The following is a 23,394-nucleotide window of genomic DNA, read 5'->3' on the forward strand; positions in this document are numbered from 1 at the left end:
CTCACCTTCTTCTAGTTCTTGATTGTCTTAGCTATCTAGTCTTTAATACATGTCAATCACTGCCTCATTATTCTAGGCCCTGTGCTGGCAATATCCTGCCGTGTGATATATTTAAACCGGTATTGAATATAACTTAGACACATTTTCTACAACAAAAATGGTGTCACTCATTTTTTTTTTCATTTTGCTTTGGCCACTAGGAAGCTCATGTGTCCAAATCATAGCAAAACAGTTGTAGTTGGGAGTTAACGTTTTGGTTTTCTAAACTTTTCTTGTGGCCCAAGTTTTCTATCTTGGTTGGATTTGCCTTTTATTCTAAAACCCATAAGTCCTCTTAGGAAGAAGCCTACATGAAAATAAGGACTTTACTGCCTTAGCTTCAGATCTCTGTGAGGGAAGAAATGCCTTAAATGTCCCCGTTTCTCCAATCTCCAACATTCCCCAACTGTAAGATTCCTTGAGCCATGACTAGTACTGTTTGGAGCCCTTGGGAATAGCTCAGGGACTCTGAAAGGTCACATCCACATTGGGGGGAAAAACAACAACAGAATTTGCTCAAGTCATGCTCCTGGTTTCGGTGCCAGGTTCACGCTTGTGGAGTGGCGGCCAGTCCCACCCTCACCTGAGCAGTTAATAAAATCTATTGCTCCTTGATGGATTTTTCGTGCAAGCTAGAATTGATCTGTCCTCTCTGTGATTTGTGGTGATGGCAGAAAAACACCAAACACCACCCCACCGTGGCTGAGCACTTTGGGGGGTAAGGGGTGGGGGAGAGGGCGAAGAAAAAAATCAAAGCCAAAGAAATCTACCAGCAAGGCTTTGAGGACATAGAGGGCTGGGGCTGCTGGGGTCATCTTATGTGATTTATTGGGAATAAAGTGGATCTTATTAACATTTTAATAAAGAGAATTTTTTTTTGCAGTGTGTTAGAAGTGGCTGTTGGTCCCGGGTGCAATTCCAGTTCTTAGGGAAAGTGGAATCAGCTGGCATCGCCCAGCCTGATTTGTGAGGCTGGACCCCAGGAGTAAAAAAAAAAAAAAGGCAAGCCAACGTGCCGCCTCCTTGCTCGGAGGGGGCTCTCTCCCTGCGAGGTGCTCGCCCCTATCTGCCATGCAAAACGAGGGAGCGTTATGAAGGAATCCGTCTTGTAAAGCCATTGGTCCTGGTCATCAGCCGCTACCCAATGCTTTCGCGATGCTGCCGCTGATCTATTTGGGAAGTTGGCTGGCTGGCGAGGCAGAGCCTCTCCTCAAAGGCTGGCTCCCACGGAAAATATGCTCAGTGCAGCCGCGTGTGTGAATGCAAACGCCGCCAGGCGCTTCTTCTAGTCGGGCAAGATGCAGCCGAGAACTCCGCTCACCCTGTGCGTCCTGCTGTCCCAGGTAGGGAATGTGAGCCGCAGTCAGCGCGCTCCCACCAGCTTTCTGCATTCAGATCGCCCTGCTTGGTGATGGCCAGGAGCGATCGGAGGGTCGCGGGGCTTCTGCTAACCGCCGCGCAGATAGACCCGGCTAGCTCAGATGCGAGGTCACCCCCAGCTCCGATCCTAGAGGGGCCTGGCTCCTCTTGCCGGCTAGTCTCGTGTGCGTGTGTGTGTGTGTGTGTGTGTGTGTGTGTGTGTGTGTGTGTGTGCTCATTCTGAGAAGGACAGAGCCTTTTTGCAAGCAAAGGCGACATCCTAGCTGACATCAAGTGGGGTAACTTTGGTTCGCCTCCTCCAGAGGCTCATGTATCGGATATATACTCCTTTCGAGGCGACTAGGGATTGTGCTTGCCCCGTAACCCAGTGCCTTAGCCGGGAAGAGCCATTCGGTTCGGCCGGCTGCCGGGCTGGGAGAGGCCAGAGCTGGCATCACTGACTTCCCGGGGCGCTCGTCCTCTCTTCGCCCAGCTCGGCTGGCGAGCTGCAAGGCACCTCCCGCCAGCGGATCTCCGCAGCCCGGCTGCTGCTGTCTTTCAAAGCAAGACGCCCGCCGCTCCCGCTTTGAGGTCTTCAGGCTCTCCAGCTCCCGGCTCAAAGGAGCCTGAGCACGGTCCCCTCTCCATAGCGCAGGCCCACTACCCCCAGCCCCTTGGGCCCCCATTGTCCAGACAGCTGGAGCTCCTGCCCGAGCCCAGGCTGCAGCCTCTGTTGTCTTCTCTGGGCGGGCGGGTGGCGCTGAGCACAAGGAAAAGTTCAAGCTTCTTCACCAGGCTGCAGCTGCCTGGCAAATAACCCTCCAGATCGTTGCAGTGCCAGGGCAGGATTGGCAGAGCAGGAGAGGCATGCTGGGGCTCTCCTCAGCCCGGCTGAAGCTCAAAAATCCCTGGAAGTTTGGGTGTAGGAAAGCAATACTTAGGGGACAGGCCAGAGACACTGGAGGCTGAGGGGGCACGCCCAGCCCTCCTCTGGAGACTGAAGCTCCAGAGAGCATCCTGGCATACTGGCTCAGTCCTTCGTTGTCCTTTTAGGCAGCCTCTGGGACCAAGAGCTGGCAGTCTACAAGTGGGTGGTTGTAGAAGTGTAGGGCCACGCAGAGAAAACGAAGGAGGAGGGGGGATGCCTAAGGCATGGGTGTTGAGTTTCTGGGCAGGATTCTTGAGTGCCAGTGAAAGAGGCACGGGGTTGAACGTGAAGTGGGAAAGAGGAGAGGAAGTGAGGGTTCTGCAGGAAGCCTTCTGAAGGGAGATGGCTGTTGGAGGAGGGTTGGCACCCCAGAAATGCAATAGCTGTAGAAACGACCCAAGAGTGCATATGTCTGTGTGTGTGTGTGTGTGTGTGTGTGTGTGTGTGTGTGTGTCCCTGCCAGGACCCCGAGTAAGAGTACGATGCTTATTGCTGGGTAGGCTCTCCTGTCCTGACTGCTGACGTCTCCTTCAGTGGACTCGCAGTCCTGGGGTATACACAGTTGTTGCTTTTTTTTTTTCACCAGAGGTTTTCTAGCTGGTTCTGTAGGGGCCCTGCTATGGATGCTATGGTTGCTTTTGAAGCAGTTTCCCACATCTCTGGGGCTCTAACTATCCTTAAGGCAGAAGGTTGTGTGTCTCCCAATTTATCTAGGTGGGGCAGAGCACACCCGGATAGAAAGATCTAGACAGGTCCTCCCTGCCCTCTACTGCTAGTAGAACCACCTTGGGCAAGTTGTTTACCCTATCTAAGCTCCCAGGTTCTCTACGGTAGAAGAATCTATTATCATCAGCCCCGGAACTGCTGGGTAGACAAGGCCGCATGCAACAGGCAGCCCTAGGCAGTGTATTTCACAAGTCCCGCCTCTCTGGGAGCGGTTGGCGTCTGGGGCATGGACTCTTGCCTTACTCCGGACTTTTTTTATAGCCCTCCTGTCTTAGTATGTATTAGGTTCCAGAGCACATCCAAACTGGTGCTTTTCTGTGAGCAAAGCAGACTGTGGGGGGAGCTCCGGAGAGCCTCCCCGGGGGCTAGGGGCTTCCTACGGGGCACCTCTGCAAAGCAACCCGTGTGTCTTCTCTTGCAGGGCCGGCTGGCACAGGTGGCTTTGAAAGCACACTCAGTTGCTTCTGAGCTGGAAATAAGTGGCCAGCCCTGAGGGGCTTATCTCTCACTTTGATTGTCCTGCATAATCAGAGCGCTCCTCTGCATGAGGACAGTAACTGATGTTCTCCTCGCAGAAGCACCTGGAGGGCAAATAGTATCCACCCCGTGCAAGGTGCAGTTGACTTCATCAACAAGAGGCTTAAATGCAAGGGGGTGGGGGTGTCTTTGTGCCATTAAGAAAAATGAACGTGTGTGTGTGTGGGGGGGGGGGTGTCAGAGCCTTTGAGTCAACAAACCCAGCCCAAACTTTTCCTGAGGCAGAAAGAAAACAGAGGAAAGACAAAAACAATGTGAAAAAGCAAATTACTCACTGCCCTGCGGAGCTAGGGCAAGCCTGTGTGTGTTTTTCCAAGCAGTCATACATACAGCCGGCGCTGGGCCCAGCTTGGAAGCTATCAGCCTCTGGCTGCTCATTGGCAGACTCGCCACCTTCCACATTTGCATGGGTTCGGGGTGGGGTGTGGGGGGGCAGGGCTTCTAAACAATAAGGACTGGAAGACCTCTTTTCTCCCCCTGGGGGTTCTGGGAAAACCTGTCCCGGAAGTAACAGCTGGAATTTGGCCACTGACACAAATGTGCCGAAGTGTGAGTTAGAAATTCCACTGTGGTAGGGATTGCCCACTCCCATGAGGCAGCGCTTCCACCCAGCCCAGCTTCTCACAATGCATGAGCAATCCCCCAAGAATTAATTTCTAGGGAGGGGCTCAGGTCTTGAGACTGTCCCTCCATGACTTCCCAGATGTATTCCATGGGAATGTGTCCGTTGGTTTAAAGTGGAAAAGTTCTCCCCAGAGATTGAGAGTCTAGCCTTTCAGGACTTAGTGAGTCTCCCGCATCTTCTCCTGTGGCTGCCACTCTGTCCGTTCTATTTTAAGAGCCTGGTTCATGTGCAAAGCCTTTCCGACGAGGGCAGGGACTCAAGAGTCTGAGAGGACACCTCCAGCCTGTGGCTCCGGAGCGCTTATGGGCAGCCTGCGCTATTTCAGAAGTTCTAGGGGACCAAGGATTGAAAGTGGCAAAAGTTCACATATCTAAACATTATTATAAATAGTTTTAGCAAATCCCAAAATAGTTCTAATACACCGCCAAGGCTGAATGAGTGACCCGGATTTCTGTAATTCTACCATGTTACTGGATGCCTTAAACGTCTTCTTAGCAGATCTTGTCTACCTCCTCTCTTCTAGAAGTATCCTCTGTGTGTTAAAGTAAAATAAATCTCTCTCTCTCTCTCTCTCTCTCTCTCTCTCTCTCTCTCACACACACACACACACACACACACACACACACACATATATATGCTAGGACTTTGCTATGGCCATCAATCACTTGGTCACCTGATGAAGTTAACTCTCTTAGATGACGGGAGAGCTCAGGTCTTCAAAACCTCATCTTCCCTTTCTGTCTAAAAAGCACAGCTACCCGAAACACCCAGACAACTTCTATCTTGTGGAAGTCAAGAAAAAAACAAAGCTACTCTTCCGACTCCTACCCGGCTGACAGGCACATTATCTTAACAGCCCCAAATCATTCTGTGGTTGTGTGTGCGCGCACACATGCCCATCTTTGTGTGTTTCGATCTTGCTTTGTACCTGATGAAAATTTTCTCCAGAAGGGGGCTCCATCCACAGCCTTACAGAATTCCGAGCCTGCATTTCTTATTCTGGAGAACTCTTGTGAAGCAAAGCAGGTCCTACAGAGCGAAACTCTCTCTATTGCTACTCAACTGTCCTGGATGGGAGGTTCTATCATTCCCTATCCTCTCTTCATCCTCATTTTCCTTCTTCTTACTGCTCTGTCTTCTGTTCTGTCTTCACTTCTCCACCCTGCCTTCCCTGGAGGGCAGGCGTAGGAATAATTTCCAGAGGACTTTGCAGACAACGCAGTATGGACTATGAGGAGGTTTAGACATTTCCTGGCATTTTGAGTTTGGCTGGACCGGCTTTGTTCTTCAGGCAGCAGAGGCAGTAACCATTCTGTCTGGGAAGGAAGATAACTTTTCCTCGAGACACACCAACGAGAAGAGTGACTTCCCTCAGTCTTAGCTTGTGCCCCGGCGCCTCTTGAAAAGGAGAAGGAAATATTTGTCTGTCATCCAATCACAATGATCAGTCCGATAGAATCAAATCAAGTAGCCAGACGCTTGGGCCCTCCTTCCATTTAGCTGTCAGCAAGGTGTCCAGACGCCTTGGAGAATCTGGCCTCCTGGGGGATGCTGCCAACACCATTCTCTAGGGCTTGTCTCCTCTGCCACCGCCGATGTGGGATGGTGGCCGTATCCTGGGGTTAAGGGTGAGAGTCATTCTTCACTCCTGGGTTAAGACTAATGAGGCTGCTCGTCCCCACGTAGGCAGAGCTCAGTGTGGGAGGTGGATTGGGCGATCAGCAGACTGAAGCTCCTGGCATCTACTTGATGGGATCTATGTCAATGCTCCCCCTCTGGCTTCTGGGCAGGGGATTGCATATTGGCAGCCTGCTTGAACCCATGGAGGCAACTGGTGGCCAAACTTTTCCAAACTCATGACATCAGTTCCTTTAAAAGATGGTCCAGGCTTCCCGAGTTTCTTGAAAACTCAGTGGCCCTGGCCATCTAAGCTCTCTTTCTACGTGGTGCTGGTTGGCAGGAGCTGAGCCAATACTGCCCTTTTTGGGCAGGACATGCTCTACACTTGGCCATAAACCCCCCAGGCCCTCCCCCCAAACACAGCACCCACTATAGGAATACCGCCCACTTGATCCTATCGCTGAATGACTCTGCTGCCATAAACGGAGGCTCCATCCAATCGCCTTCTTAGTGATGCGCTGCTTTAAACGGAAGTTGCACAGGGCTGGAGTTATTGGCCCCGTGGGCAAGAGTGTTTGTACGAGCATCAGGACTTGGGTTTAAAAATCCCCCAAACCAATGTGCCTGAAACCCCAGCACCATGACAGATAGAGGCAGAAGGATCACAGGGCTTGGTGGCCACCAGCCTACCTCCAAATTCAGTGAGAAAACTTGTCTCAGGGGAACAAGACAGGGTGAGATTGAGCAGGACACCTTATGCTCTCCCGTAGACTGGGAAGAAGTGCACACACACTTGTGCATGTGCGCATACACCACACATTCACACAATAATAGTGGTACAGAGTCATGATGACGAGGAAAGGGAGGAGCAGTTGGTTTTTGGGATCCCTGTGATGAAATACACAGACGTGGGTGTGGGCACCAAGGTCACCCCTCCTCCCCCAGAACATTATCATCAGTGCACTTGGGGATTAACAGTACCCAGGCCGAGGCTCCACTCACAGTAGCGACATGTAGACCAGCAGCACCAGGCAGTGCTGAGTCACTGTGAACCCTGGTATGTTAGAGACGTGATATGTGACCCGTGACCCGTTACATCCTCAACATCCCCATGTATCAGCAGCCAGAGGGCAGGAGCAGGAAGCTGAGAAGTCACATGCCCAACTGAGGACGCAAAGCAGAAAACAAACTGGAAGTGAGGCAAGGCTATGAACCCCAAGCTTTCCCCCCCCCCCAGTGATATACTTCTCCAGCAGGGGTACTTTGGCTCCCCAGACGGTGCCACCAAGTGGGATCCACGTGTCCCTGAGCCAATCGATGGAGGCCGTTTCTCATTCAAACCTCTACACTATTGGTGATGGTCTGCATCTGTGGTGAACATTTGATACCCACTGTGGTCCTGAGTACAGTGTCAGTGCTGTAGATGTTGTCTGGCCCCAAAAAACACTACAGTAACCTATGTGTCTCCTCCCACTGTAGTGGACAGGCCTCTGAGGACTCTTTGCCATAGCTGCAACCCCCCACCCCAAAAGGAAGATTAAAAATAACTATGCAACCAGAAGTAAAGTGATTTTTCTTCCCCACTGCCAGCCAAAAGTCAAGTTCTTGAAAATTAACATTAGCAATGGGCATGTTGTGGCCTGTCACATCTAACTTCAAAGACAATGCCCCGTGGCACCAATCTTCTGGAGAGGCACAAGGACCCTGTGTCTCCCAGATGAACACAAGCTGAGCTGGGTGGAGGGCAGAAGCCTTGACACATGTCCGGGGAGGGCCAGAAATGAGCTCATCCTCCTTCACAGCATAGAGTCCTGCAAAGGAATGTAGCGTCCCTTCATCCCTGCCTCTGGTCCGCCAGGCTGTTGCTTCCCTCTCAGGTGATAGAGCACCATTTGTGTTGTGTGGTCCAGGACAGAGACGGTAGCTGTGTACTCCTCCTGAAGCATGTGCCTTAGAATCGCTGTAGAATCCATAGCTGTAAAGCGCTGGGCAGGCTCACCCTCCTCTGCCATGAGCTGTGGGCATTTAGGGACATCTGACTCAGAGGTGACAAGTTATAGCCTGTGGGCTGGCTCCTGCCTGAAACATGTTTTTATAAATAGTCTTCTTGGACCGAAGCCACACCTCTTTCGTTTATAGAATTGTTACGGCTGCTTTGTGCTTTAACAACAGAGTTAAGACTGTCTGGCCCTCAATGCCATCTGTCTCTTTGCAGAAGAAGTCAGCTGGCCCTCCGTTCAAGTCAAAATTGCAGGCAAAGTAGGTGCACGGAGACTTTTCAAAGGGGTGTGGCATCAGGACTTCTCCCTCTCTGGCCTCAGGCCTGAAATAAGTTGCTCTTAAGAGAATTCACTTTGGACCAGTATGCCCAGAGATACCTAGGCTTTCTGTGGTGGTCCACTGTGTTTCATGTTAACAGTGGTGTCTTTAGGGTCCTGCTGCTGATATGACCGATTTAGTTTCTGTTCTCTTGGGGCTCTGCTTGGCAGGGGCGATCAATATCAATTAATGAATAATTTAAGAGCAAGACAACCACCACGAAGGAAGACAACACAGTTGTGTGAGGTCGCCCCACCACACATATTGCGCTCGTTCAGTTTTTCTCTTTCGCCGCTAACTGAAATCTCCACCCCGTGACAGCACATATTGCTGTCACCTGACTCATCCAAGCCTGTGTTCCTGTGGCTCTCAGTAGTGCCTGTCACAGTGTAGGCACCCAGCAAACATGAATGAAAGAACAGATGGATAATGGGAATAAGAAAGGCATCAGGAGGGTTGGGGATTTGGCTCAGTGGTAGAGCGCTTGCCTAGCAAGCACAAGGCCCTGGGTTCGGTCCCCAGCTCCGAAAAAAAAAAAAAAAAAAAAAAAAAAAAGAAAGGCATCAGACCCAGATAAAAGATCTAGGAGATTTCTCTGACAGCCTTACGATGGAGCTCAAAGCTTCGGCAGGAAGTAGGTGTTGTGAAGCCTAGGAGAAGGTGGGCATGGGAAAGGCATACCCGGAGGAAGGCACAGACTGGGTAAAGCCTCGGTGTAGAAGGAGCCAACCCAGCCTGGACAGGGGTGTGGCCAAGAGGTAACAAGCCCTTGGGCCTTTGTTGGTCACTTCAAGAGTCTTAGTGTTGGTTTCCGAGTGATGGGCAGCTATGGAGATCACAAGAAGTGACAAGATCTTTCACTTTCAGAAGGTCATTCATCCAGCTTCAGGGCAGCAAATGTCTGGAGGCAGATAGAGCTGTGAGAAGATATTATGGGCCTGAGGTCATGGAGGGGAGGCATCTAAAGGAGAGGAGACAGAATACTTGAGAGAAGTGGCTGAGGGCACTTATGAGGAGGGCCTGCAGGGTATGGGGGTGCCTGGCTTAGATATGTCAGACAAGGGCTGAAGGGGAAGGGACCCTGTTCCTGTTCTGGATTTTCTAATGGTAACTCATGGTTCAAAGAGGTGTGTGTGGTGTCTGTGTGTGTGTGTGTGTGTGTGTGTGTGTGTGTGTGTGTGTGTGTGTGATGTGTGTGTATGTGTGTGTGTGGTGTGTGGTGTGTGTGTGGTGTGGTGTGTGTGTGTGTGTGGTGTGTGTGTGTGTGTGTGTGTGGTGTGTGGTGTGTGTGTGTGTGTGTGTGTGTGTGGTGTGTGTGCTGTGTGTGTGATGTGTGTGTATGTGTGTGTGTGGTGTGGTGTGTGTGTGTGGTGTGGTGTGTGTGTGTGATGTGTGTGTATGTGTGTGGTGTGGTGTGTGTGATGTGTGTGTGTGTATGTGCATGTATATGTGTGTATACATGTGTGTTTTGTTGGGGTGCTAGCCAGACTGTGCAGTGCATAGAGGAGCATCTGGATGCCATTCTATGGGTGTCCCCCAACCCTGCATATGCCTGCCTTGGGGGTGTGCACCATAGGAGCCTGGGTATGTCCTTGATTGGAGTGACCCAGGTAAAGCCTCTGCAATTAACCAATCTCTGAGACTTTTCATGCAAAGGATATTTGAGAGGAACCTTGCCAAGCCTTTTAATGGTTTTGTGAACATTCAATAAGCAGTGCTAGAAATATTTCTAACATGGAGCAAATAATGATCTCCCACTTCCAGAGTCATTTGACGAATGCTAACAAGCCTGTCTTCCAGAATAAGGTGTGTCGGCAGTAGCTTCCATGTTCTGAGCACAGGATAAGAATATCCAGCTGGGTGCCAGGCAGTGGCACTCTGCCAAATGCCTAACAACTGGATCTCTCTCTCTTTCCCACTTGCAAAAAAGAAAAAAAATCTAAACCATGTGGTTTGCACTATTTGACCGTTTCTGTAGTGCAAATACTCCCACTGTGGGTGGTTTCCACCTACCAACCTGTAAGTTCCCTAAAAATGTCACAATGGGCGTCTCAGAAGTCATTGTTCACTGACTCCCCCACACGCTATGAACTTGGAAGCTATTTCAAGTCTTCATCTCATTCATAGTGCAACCTTCAGCAAAGGAGCCTCAGTGGTCTCATCTGTAAAATGGATCAGCTTCTCATGTAGTTGAAACAGACAGGAAAGATGGGCATGGCGGTATGAGAAACAAACAAACAATCTTAGATGACCCAGGCATGGGGGCACATGGCTGTGGTCCTGGCATTCTGGAGGCAGAGGCAGGGAGTGCTCTGTAAGCTCAAGGCCAACCTGGCCTACATAGTGAGGGTCAAGTCAACCAGGACTAGCTAATGAGACTCTTAACCAGATGAAAACCACAATGAATCCCAAGGAAAGGCACATAGCTTCTGCATGCATACACATATATGTACATGAACCTACACAAATAGGGACTCACATGTTTGCTGGTGCACACACACGTACACTCATGGATTTGGAGCTACAGGGAGGCCTGATAAGTTATGAAGATACTTACAAGTGATGACAGTCATGATTGCTGGCATGGAAACAGGCTTCCATCCCCCCCCGCCCCTTCCCAAGCTTCTCCTTTATGCCGGACTCCACTGCTATGCCACAAGCCCCCCTGAACGTCCCTGGTACGTTCCAGTGCAGCAGTGGTGTTAACTCAATGTCTTAGTTTGAGTTCTCCCAGATAGCAATGAAGTGACACAAGCTTGTGTGCAAAGGACTAATCTGGAAGGTGGCCCAAGGGCTCAGAAGTGAATGTGTGTAGACAGAGAGATGAAATGCCACTAAGCCAGTGTTGACTATGACATTGATCTGATACTGTCGTGGGAATCGAGCTCATGGTTGATGGGGTCTGCACAGGAAAAATATGGAAAGTCTGAACCATCCATCAGAAAGACAGGCAAATAGGTAGATGTCATCTGAGGTCCCTGAGCAGAGGAGTGGAGAGGCACGTTGGTGTGTGGACTGTTGGTCTGTGCCCCGCTATGAGTATATGGTATCCCATTCGCCATTGTCAGACCTTCCCAATAGAGCCAATGACAGAAGAAAGGACTATGGTAATGAACATTCTTTTTAATATTTTCCTATTTATTTTTGTTGTGAGTGTGTGTATGCATGCTTACATGTGAGTGGACCTGTGTGTGAATATACTTATTTGTCTGTATATGGAAACATGTGTGCTCATGCAAATGCCTGAAGCTGACCCTGGTGTCTTCTTTGACTATTCTCCACTTTGAGGCAGGATCTTTTCTGAAGTCAGAGTTCACTAATTCTCACTCATCTAGCTGGCAAGTTCCCAGAGATGGGAACCCCATCTCTGCCTCCTGAGTGCAGGGATTATGGGAGGCCACCACACCTACTTGGCTTTTAAGTGGATTCTAGGAATCCAAATTCTGGCCCTCCTGTTGCCCTTTATCAACGGAACCATCTCCTCATTGATGGGCCTTCTTCTGAGCCTTCTGATTTGGGTGAACACACATCTCTAGATACTCCCTTTCCTGCTAGATGGTCACACTCTTTGAATGCCCTGGGTCACTACCTTACCCTTGTTTTTGATATAGAATATTTCCCCACTCCTTTGAGGTAATTAATAAGTACACAAACTGAGGTGAGAGGAGTGTCTGTAGGACAGCAGTTGGGAGGAAAGTAATGCATCTGAAAGAAATGGCCCTCACCCACTCATTCAGTATGTCATCAGTGCTAAGTATCTACCAACTGTGCGACACCCTTCGAAGCACCAGGAATGGAGAAGTGAGGAAGGTAGACCAGATGCCTTTCAGTGAATAGTCACAGTGACACAACTGAGCAGGTAGCAACGAATGAGTCCTATGAAGTATGACAAAGTAAGCAAGAGAAAGAGACAGAGATAGAGAGACACAGAGACAGAGAGACGGAGATGGAGAGGCAGAGAGACATGGAGACAGAGAGGCAGAGAGTCAGAGACTGGAGGAGAAACAGAGAGAGAGAGACACAGAGAGCCACAGAGACAGACATATACATGGGAGGAGGGAGAGACAGAGACAGAGGAACAGAGACAGAAAGAGACAGAGAAACAAAGACAGGCAGAAGCAGAGAGACAGAGAGAGACAAAGAAAGACAGAGACAGAGAGAGACAGAGACAGACAGAGACAGACAGAGACAGAGACAGACAGAGACAGACAGAGACAGACAGAAAAAGAGAGAGGCTACAGCTCCTGCCTCTTCTATCTGTTGTCTCCTGAGTAACAAATTACTATATCCCCACGTTTTCTTAACTCACTTCTGCCTCCCTCTGAGCCCCGTGATTATGTGGTTTACTTTCAGATTGATGCTGTGAGTTTGTGGGGAACCGAAATGGTGCTCGGTGGATGGGCATTGAACAATGGGCGTCAATTGCACCCTCACATTCGGCTCCGGATGGTGGGTTGGTGGGTTGAATTCATCTACAGAGATTCCACTTTGTTATTGTTGATTTAATTCATCTGGAATAATTCTAAATTGGTATTGTTGACATACAATGGAGCTGAATTTTACTCAGAGGTTGGGTTATAAAGTCAGGGTTTAAAGCAAACACAGAGTTGTCATTAACCTTGAAGTCTTTGAAGTTGCCCATTAAAGTGCAGTGTGTGTGGTTTTGTGTATGCAAGCCTGTGCTATAATCAATATGGAAAAAATGTAAAATGCATGCAGCCATGTACAATGCATACAAAGAATACAGGCAAGATATAATTTCACGACACTTAATTGCAGCAGTGACATTGTTCTTTTTCCTTCTGTCTCCCCCCGCCCCTTGGTTGAAAGAACTGAATTTGTGACCATTAAATGTGTGCATGATGAGACTCCTTGCACTGATTTTAGCTGGGCTCCTAGTCATACCTTCCACCCTTGGGTATGCATCGGGGAGGGAGGGAGCTGTTTCCTCTCATGCTCCACCATTATAGTTGCTTCTTATCCCAGTCAGCTTTTCAGTCAGGGCAGGAAAGCTGCAAAGGCAGAAATAACAGCAGCGAAAATGGTGGCTGTCTGTGTGGTGTTGACTATGGGGGAGGAGCCCTCCCTATGTGGTGTTGACTACGAGGGACCATCTCCAGAGCTTTGAGTGGATCAGCCTACCAAGTCTTTGTAATGAAGAATCCACTCTGATTCCATTGCCCATATGGGGAAGACCCTGGAGGCCTGATAAAGGTCACAAAGCTTTGGGGTGTAGATTCAAACTCATTCTCAAACACAAAAGGCCACATGTCCTATGAGTCTATGCAATGGAAGGAACTGTTCCGGGCAGGCCAACCCAGAGAAACAGAAAACAGGTTAGCGGTTTCCTAGGGCTTAGGAGGGGCCAGAGGGAGGGACTATGGGGACCTGAGGTTTCTTAGGGAGGCTGGGAATGTTTTGAAATGGGATAGTAGTGTAACCCATGCCCACCAGTGTTATGAACATATCCCCTAAGCCCACAGCAAGGTATATTTTGACACAATTCATGTCGTATTAATTGTGCCTCAATGAAGTGTGATTAGACAGAAAATCAAGCAATTCTGGGTCACGGCAGTCTGGGAACAGGGCTCTGGGTACTTGGTGCCCGCACACAGGACCTTTGCTGCAGGCACGCATCATGAATGGTCCCATTGCGTTTTATTTCCATGAACTTGGATGATGCACAAAATGACTGTATTCGTCACCCTCCCACATTGCTGGCACCAAACACCTGACAAGAGCAACTTGAGGAAGGAAGAGATTATCTTGTTTCAGTTCACAGGCATAGCCTGTGGCTGCGAGGTGTCATGGCGGCAGGAGTGCCGGGCTGCTGGTCACGTGACATCCACAGTCAGGAAGCAGAGAGAGAGATGAATGCGGGGATTCAGCGTGCTTTCGTCTTTTTGTTCAATCCTGGAGCCCAGTGCAGCCAGCCCACAACATGGTGATCACCCACATTCAGGGTGGGCCTTCCCTCTTCCTTTGAACCTTTCCGGAAATACCGTCGCAGGCAGACCCAGTAGTGTGTTTCTGGGGTGATTCTAAATCCAGTTGACCTTGGAAATGAACCACCACAGTTTCCTGTCCCCTCCATTAAAGAGAGAGATGGTGTGAGAAACTTGGTGCGGGCAAGGTGGCAGCACCAAGATAGAGAACTAGGTAGTTTGGGCCTACATCTATCTCACTCTTGCTGGCAGCAGGGATTTTTCTCAGGCTGGATTCATCTGATTAAAGTCCCCTGTACAGCCTAGAGTGGCAGGAACTGGAGCCCATTAGGAACAAAGCCCGGGCTCTCCACTTCTCTTTTGCTGACTTGTAAAGTGCACTAAGGACCCTCTTCATCTACCCAGTTGTTAGCGCACTCAGGCTCTCTGTCTAAGGGGCTGACAGGAAACTTACGAGGAGGAAGAGGGTCCTCACCCCAAGCAGCTTTTGAAGAGTGAGGCGAAGTGGAGGGCTCTAGCTCGCCCAAGCGTGGCAAACACGGTGCTAACAGGTTTTGCCCTTTAACCTTCTCCTCCTTGCTGAGATACATTAGATTACATTCCTAAAGCTAGCCCCAAGGTAAATTCTCTTATTTGGCTACTGACTCGTCCCTGAGACCAAATACTAAGGCTCAACAGTTAAAGTTCATGATTTGGCTAACATGTGTAATCAAGATTTACCAACGCACCCTAGCACAGAAACTCACTCCTGCAGAAACACCCTCTCTTGCTATTTTTTTTTCTTTTTTGCTTGTGCTGCCACTGCCTTTATAGTACCCCTCCAATACACACACACACACACACACACACACACACACACACACACACACCACTACTCACTGATTGCCCCTTTTGGGTAATAAATCATATTTGTGCTGAGAATTTAGTATCTGAATATGTCCTGTACCAATTCTAAGGAGGTCAGGAAGAAGAGAGGAATGGACTTGGTTGGCATGCCATCACTGGAATCGTGCTCAAGTCGATATCATGTTCTGCAGGGATTTAGAATTTCCTCAAATCAGCAGGAGCTGTGGTCTTGTGCCAGTCAAAGACTCTGACAGACTGGGCAGTGCTGGGGAGGGGATCCAAGCCTAGTGTAGGTCTTGTGATAACAGCCAGAACCTCTCGCTTTCCCTCTTGAGGACACCGCCTCCAAACCCTCAGAGTCCTGCATGTTCCAGGGCTCCATGCTTTAGAGATGACTCTCTTCGCCCTCACAGATGGGTTAGCTCTTAGCATTTTTTCTTTAGTGTTTAAGCACATAGTGACTGAGTTGAAAGCCATGCATCGTACAGCCAGAAAGGGCAACCAAGGACTGGTCTCTTGGCCAAGCTCAGGTCAGCATTTGTGTGTATGGCTTTGTAAAGGCAAAGCTTGGGGACTATCTGTGCCTTCCTGGGTTTGCAGCTTCAAAGAATGGGTGTGGCTGGGCTGGGCACTAAGGACTGGGGACATACAGCTTCAGAGCTTGGGACAGCTTGTGATGGAGCCTGTTACCTTTGCCTAGTTTGGTGTGTATGTGTGTCTTCCTCACTAAGTCACCACTCCAACCTCTTTCCCTACTTCTTATAAAAAATGTATTTTATTTTTATTTTATGTGTACAGGTGTTTTGCCTGCTTGTATGTCTGTGTACCACATGCTTACCTGGTCCCAATGGAGGCCAGAAGAGGGCATCAGATATGCTGAAACTAGAGATACAGGTGGTTGCTGCCTGTCATGTGGGTACTAAGACTCAGATCCTCTGGAAACCCAGGTCCTCTGGAAGGGGAGCCATCTTTAGTGCTGATCCATCTCTTCAACTCTCTTTTTCTCTAGTTTTTAAGTGTTCCTGAGAGTAAGTAAAGCCATGTGAAGGTTTGATTCTGTTCTCATTGGTCAGTTTACTTGTACCACTATGTAGTATGCTTTGAAGAGACGCTGGATCCACAAGAGGGCTAGTAAGTGTAGTAGAGAATATGGTTACATCATCTGTTTTGGGAAACTCCGCAGTTGCTTGCCCAGAGAAGTAAACCAGGTAGAGATCAATGCTTTAAAAAGTGAACACTTCTGAGACTTAAGTGCACATTCAAGCTTTTAAAGAGGGGCTCTCAAGGGCTGCACCTTCTTCCCAACCCCTGGGTGTAAGGAATTCTCTGACGAGAGTCAGTCATAGCACACACACAGTGGCAAGCAAGCTGCCAGCATCTTAGCTATGGGCCTCTAGGAATCTGTTCGTAGTTCCGAACCAACTGAGAACCTCAGAAATAGTCTCTGGTCTGAACTGAGCCATTGGGGTTGGGGACCAGAGCTCTGTGTCTGTGGAAGTTTGAAAACTGGAGGAAGTCTTTAGAATGTCTTTGGGTTTTGTGAGGCCGCCCAGAAGAATCCTTTGGGTGTCATCGTCAATGCCCGGAGACGCTCTTGACATCTATCATGACTGAAGACATATGAAGTGAGGTCTCAGGGGACAACTGCTCCTTTCAGGCACTTCGCAATCATGTCTGGAGGCTTCCGCAGTGGAGGAGTGGGGGTGCTGCTGACAGTTGTCGGCAAGCAGAAGCTGAAGATGTCGTTCAGGAGCCTACAATAGTGAGGAACAGCCCCCACAACCATGACATTGTTCATTGCAGCCCAAATTACAGTCAGCCAGTCCACACCAGCCCAAAAGCAAGGGTTCCTCCTTGTCTAGCAAAAGCAGATACCTATCATCTTTCCCCACCCTGTTATCAGTAGGGGCCAGCATCTAAAGTCGGGTCAGTGGAAAGACACCTTACAGCAAACTGTCATTCATATTTACGTTTTCAGAGGACACGTGCGTTCTCTGTAACTCATTCACCTGTGAGGAAACTAGTAAGATGCTTTGATGACTCCAAAGTGTGTTTAGGGAGCACGGGTGATTGATTATGAGGAATCAGACAGAGGAATGCTAGGATAAGGTTGCCAAGTTGGGACAAAAGTGATCAGCGTGAAATAGGATGCTATCTTCGGGGCCCTTGCACTACGGGATAGTAGATATTTGCATCTCTAATAGCCAGAGTTGTTGACCCATTAACCAGTGACTTCACAAAGCCCGACATTTAATCACAGTGAATGAGAGAAGTCAGAACTGAGTCCACTACACAGCCTTTCATGGCCACATTCAGTGGCTTTTATTTTCAAGCTTGGGATGGTCTTTCTGATGTTTTAAACACTTGAAGATGAAGACAGGGAAGACAGCTGAGGCCTAGGCAGTAGGACGAAGAGGAAGAAATTCCTGGAAGTCTAAGAAGAAAATGGAAAGGTGGCCTTTCTTACCTGTCTCCTGATCCAAATGACACCTGATCCATTCTGGGTGCCTCTGGTGTCACTATGGGGGTGTCTCTTAAAACTTTCCGTCTAGAAGCAGCAGAGAGGAATTCTGTGTGTCAGTCACAGGTGTGGTTGGAAGGAGGTAAAAATAGTAAGAGATCGAGTCCATAGTGGGAGAAATAGAACCAAGACAAAAGAAGCTATGTGCTTGAGAAAAACTGAAGTCCAGATTCAAAGTAGAAACACTCAGAGCATGTTCAGGAGGCAATGGAGACAGTTCTGAAGGTTGGTCACTGGAAATGCAGGATGGTGAAATTAGACCCATACAATGGGGTAGTCACTATTAATAGTATTGCTGTTACTTTAACCCCAAGACTTGATGACTGCAGAAGTGCCTGGCAGGACACCATAACCATTAAGAGTTCAGGACCTAGCTAGGGTCCTTTAATCCTAGCACTTGACAGGCAGACCTCTGGGTGTTTGAGGCACCCAGTCTCCAGGACAGCCAGGGCTACACAGTAGACCCTGTTGAACCTTGGGGAGAAGGCAGAATTATGGTTTGAACTCCAGCCCTGCCACCGTGGACCTGGATGGCCATCTGCAAGTGGCTTACACTGGTTGTACCCCTGTTAGGAAGCCTATGAAGCAAGGGCATTGGTCCACACCTGGCATCACTGCTGGGGAATTCTACCGGATACCGTATACTGGTCTGAGAAACAGGGAGATCTATAATAATAATAATAATAATAATAATAATAATAATAATAATAGAAGTTGGTTGTTTCTAGTGTGGAACAGACAAGATGGTTTTGCAACTTGTATGGCCTATCAGTTGTAGTTTGAATTTTCCCCAAAGCAAGTTGTGGAGAGCTTGAGTTCAATGGAATCATGTGGGAAGGCACCCAAGGGGCAGGGAGGAAAGAGAAACAAAGGAATCAGAGACCCGATGGTTCTGTTATTTAGCTGGTTACCACTATGATGCCTGGGGCTTACATATCCTGGCAACCTTTGGGAGCTGGAGTGGAGCATCCTCACTAAGCATCTCACCTTAAGGACATGTGGACTCTAGCCTTGATGTCTCAAATCCAGATTGGCATTGTTCGAAAGCTGCCCCAGACATCATCAGTTTTGAGACTCAGGGGCTGATGGAGATGGGCACTAGGCTCGGAGGAAGCCTCAGGCCATGAGATTGTTAGTTATTTCCTCTAACCTGAAACACATGAGGTTTTGGAATACAGAGGGAGACCTATAATACTCAGGAACTTGGGGGAAACTTAGAAGGCCCAGGAGCCCAGGGAATTTACAAGACCCACAGAGGCCCTGTCCAAAGTTATACAATAAGCAAGCAGTTGCTATGGAGCAGAGTGTTCTACAGGAGCCTTCAAGGAAAGTGGGGGCCTCCAAGGTAGAGCTTTCATGAGTCTTCACTCATGCTAGAGTGGACGGTTGAGTGACGGAACTGTCTTCGAATCATTCACACTCTTATAAGTAACCCCTTACCCATGCTCTATAAGTAACCCCCGTAAAATCATGGATTCACCAAGCCAAAACATTGAGTGGAAGAATTTCTTCGGTCTGTCATCAGTACCATCATGGATAAATAGACAGTTGATCATGGGAAGGTCTCCCAACAGAGGCACACATCCCTATACTTGGCGGTTGAAACAAGCCACCTATGAAAAGGCCAGAAGAAGTGTGGGTGGATGTGGGAGGGATCTAGCTGTGTCTGCTGGAGTTGGAAATCAAAAGGCATAAAAGCCAGCAATGCCCTGTGGGCCAGTAATCTTCATTTAAGTATTAAGGAAACAGATAAGTGTGGAAGAAGCTGTGCAAAAAATATTTCTATATATTATATGCGATAGCTCAAATTGGAAATAGTAGTAATAGCCAACCTTTATTGAGTGGTTACCGTGTGCCTGGTGCTCTAAATGTCTTACAAATATGCTAAATTTCTAGCAAATGGAAATTGCTTGAGCAGCTCAATGGAATATTACACAGCCATTAAAGAAGATAACTATGAAGATGATAACAAGAGAAATACCATATAAGTGAGATATGAACATCAGGTGCGAGATAGTTTGTATGGCCGGATCCTCTCACCACAAGCCTCGTCCTATGGGAAGGGGGATGGGGTGTGAGAGGAAGTATATCAATCTCCCATCCGCAGGTCTGCTCTCCTAATGAGATTCTGAGCGATCTCCTTCCACCCCTTCCTTAGTTTACAAGTCTCTACCGACGAGTTTGTATTAAATTTCTAATGAAAAGATAAATGAAAAGGTGAATGAAGGTGATCTCTCAATCATCTCTAAAACAGTGTTTTATCAATTCTGACCCCCTGGCGATTTGGGGGAAGAGGATACTGTAATAGAGAAGATCCTTCCGAGAAATGAATCTGGGGGCAGGGTGGGAACTGTACTGGATCAGAAGAGAATCGAGGCAAGATTGTAAGTTACAAGTTAATAAAGGTCACAGGAAAGGGCAAGTTTGATTTCAGAGCCTCAGTGCTTAATGAGAAGAGGAGGAAAGAGAAATGAAAGGAACGAGCCCAGTGTTTGAAGATCAATTAAAGAGATGAAGATTATTCTCCAGTAGGTATCCAGTAAATATCCAGTAGTTATCGCTTTAGATCATATTTCTTTATGTCCCTTCTGGTATGTAATCCTGACAACCATTTTATATGCTATTCTTTCCATTTTTCTTGTGTTGTGAAAGTGAAGTGATAGAAGGTTAAAGAAATAAAGTCTCCTGCCTAAGGTCAGAGCAACCCTGAACTTAGAACCTTATGAAATGAACTAGAGGATGGAAAGATGTATGGATATGATGGACAGATGGGTTGCTGGTGACTGGCTTGGATTTCTAGATGGCTGGGTGGTCTAATGGTTAGATGAAACCATGGATGAAGGAGGCCAGTGGTTGATTGGATGAGTGGTTGGTAGCTGGGGTAGGTGGATGTTTGCATATGTACATACTTATGTATGTATGTATGTATGTATGTATGTATGTATGTATGTATGTGGGTATATATGTATAAGTGTATTATGCATGATGGATAAATGGATGGAAGGAAAGATGGATATTATATGTGACAGATGAACAGAAGGAAAGATACATGTATATATATCATGGATAGATGAATAGATGTGTGGGTAGATGGATGGTGGAAAGCTGGTTCAGCTAACTACATAGGTAAAAACCAATACAGATTGTTACAAAGTCCAAATAGAAGAGCCTGGAAACACCAGGAATGGAGAAAGTCTTACGTAGTAAAAAAAAGGAAGGGAAGAAAGCAAGAAGGAGGTGAAGGAAGAAAACCCAGGCTTGGCAGGAAGAGTGTCCACTGGTCCTCTGTGAGAAGTCCAGTCAGATGGTGGGAATTGGGTGCATGTGGCACAGGGCAGAGAAGCCAGGGCATTTTGGAGGAGTCTGTGCAGTGATTGGTCAGTCTGGGGCGCACAGAACCTTAGTAACAGGTGACAGGCTAAGGAATGGAGGCCATGGTAGGAAGGGAGAGTTCTGTGTAGAAGAGAGGAGGGCAGGAAGAAACAGAAAGGAGAAACGAGAAACGGAACCACTAAAGACCAGAGTGGCGCTACCAAGTAGCCAGGATTTGATTCAACTCCATTGTTCTTCAGAGAATCCCCTAACTCTCTGCTTTGTATCTGTCACATACGAGGGCTGTTTAATCCCCTTTTCCTGGAGGATTAACTGGAATCTGTGAAAAATCTTAGCCAGTGCCTGCCTGGTACCCTCCAGGTGGAAAATGTGCAGAGCTCCTAGCCTAGTGGTTCCCAAGCTTCCTAATGCTGTGACCATTTAATGCACTTCCCCATGTTGTAGTGAATTATTTCCATTGCTACTCTATAACTGTAATTTTGCTACTGTTATGATTCATAATATAGATATCTGTTATGCAGGATATCTGATCTGTGACCCCTGAGAAAAGTCATTACAACCCCAAAGGGGTCACAACCCACAGGTTAAGAATCACTGTCCTAGCCACTCATTCATGTCATTTCCTGGGAACCCCAAGCTATGAATCAAGAAACTGAAGCTTGATTACCCAGCGCATCCCAAGAGAAAGCCCCTCTGCAGTTCCAATCTGCACTAGCTGCCACAGAAAGTAACCATCTTTGTGGGGGAGACGACGAGATTTGGTCCGGTAGCTTTGATTCTTGGGAACTAGCCTTCTGAAGTTTGCAATAAGGAGACATGCTAGGTTGAACTTTCCTTTTTGCTGTGTGGAGGGATGCATTAATAAATGGATCCTGTTCGCTAATGCGGAGTTGTGAGTATGCTCCAGGGGGCAGAGAGCATCTGGAAGCAAGCAGTAAGAACTTGGGAGGTTCAGCAAGGGCGGGTGAAGATCCGTCAGATCCTGGTGAGTGCCTTGAACTTGGTGCCCTTTCTCCGGTCCACAAAGTTTTACACTCTTATAATTGATGCTTGGAGAGGACTGAGCACAGCAGGCTTGGCATGAGGAATCCTAAAAGCCTTATTAACCTGACCGTTTGGCCTTTTTTGGTACAATCCCTGCTGGGCTAGTTTGGTGCTGGATTCTCTTGCTCCCCCTCAAGACGTTCTGTTGTCGGGATGAAGAGGTTCGACTCACCACCCCTCCCTGAGTCCCTCTTGTCTTTCCAATATTGACTCCAGAAAGTCAGCTCTATACTCCTGTTGCTTTCTTCCCCTTTGCCCTGTTAAGGATGCCTCTCCTCTGAGGCACTAGAGAAGATACCCGCTCCATGCTGATGTACACGATACTACAGTCCCTAGTGTGTTGAGTGGCCCAGATACCCTCCAAGTAAAGCTACAGCCTGTGCAAGAGGAGCTCAAGCTGGAGGCCTGCCCAGAGGGACAAGTTCATGAGCAATTAAAGTTGTAAATTTAGGAGAAAGAGTAGAGAAGATAGAAGTCGAGAGTCATTTTGTTGGCTTTTCAGTGGTATCTTATGGACAGGTATGTGTGCATGGTTTTAAAATTAGAAGATACACTCACTAGACACCCGCTGGTAGAAAGTACGCTTGGCGTGTTGGGGACTTTCTGTCACATGGGAGAGACATTGGCAGATTGAGCTGTTGCCTCAAGGATAGGACTTTAATTTTCTTTGATGATCAGACTAAAATCAGCACCCTCTTTGGTGTGGTAACAATCAATTTAGAAGTATCTGTCTTATTAGGGTCTTACTGCTGTGAACGGACACCATGACCAACATGAGTTTTATAAAGGACAACATTTAATTGGGGCTGGCTTACAGATTCAGAGGTTCAGTCCATTATCATCAAGGTGGGAATATGGCAGCATCCAGGCAGATATGGTGCAGGAGGAGCTGAGTTCTACATCTTCACCCAAAGGAAGCCCAGAACAGACTGAGCATCCTCAGGCAGCTTGGAGGAGGGTCTCCGAGCCCACCCCAACAGTGACACATTTCCTTCAATAAGGCCACACCTTCTAATAGTGTCACTCCCTGGGCCAAGCATATGCAAACCATCACCATATCCTAATAAACATATACACGGTACTCAATAAATGCTCATATACCAAATATATGTTTCATACCCAGCTATGTGCTCACATACAGTATGTGAGTCTAGCCTCTAAGCTCAAGCCCTGATTATAACTGGCTTCGTTGTACAGCACAGGCTTCTGGGCATGCTCAGGTTCTGTATCTGCACCATCTCTTACTCAGAGCCCAGGAGGCTGGGATAAGCATTTTTTTGGTTAAGAAAACTGAACCCCAGGAACCTTTCTTTTACAGTGTACAGCTAGCAGAACCAAGATTTGAGTCTAGGTCTCCTGACTCCACAGAGCTGTCATCCAATTGGGAGAGTATGTTGACGGTGTGTGTCTCGTCATTCATTGGTTTCTGGCTGGCTCCAGGAAAAGGAGATCACTGTATATTTTCTTAAGTCTGTTAGGAGAACAAGACTCAGAAAAGGCAATGCACTGGAACAGGGCTACACAAGGTGAGCCAGGGAAGCTATGGGGCTTA

General features: G+C 48.1%; 1 protein-coding gene across 1 annotated transcript in view; it reads left to right on the plus strand.

The window, feature by feature from the left end:
- Positions 1 to 1,267: 1,267 nt before the first annotated feature.
- Positions 1,268 to 23,394, plus strand: part of Cdh13 (cadherin 13) — a 1,037,872-nt gene continuing 1,015,745 nt past the window's right edge. Inside the window, exon 1 of the mRNA NM_138889.2 lies at positions 1,268 to 1,382. Within this exon, the coding sequence (NP_620244.1) occupies positions 1,338 to 1,382 (45 nt within the window). The 5' untranslated portion in view covers positions 1,268 to 1,337. The remainder of the gene's footprint in view (positions 1,383 to 23,394) is intronic.

This window comes from Rattus norvegicus, chromosome 19 (genome assembly GCF_036323735.1).
Source record: "Rattus norvegicus strain BN/NHsdMcwi chromosome 19, GRCr8, whole genome shotgun sequence".
Taxonomy (NCBI): Eukaryota; Metazoa; Chordata; class Mammalia; order Rodentia; family Muridae; genus Rattus; species Rattus norvegicus.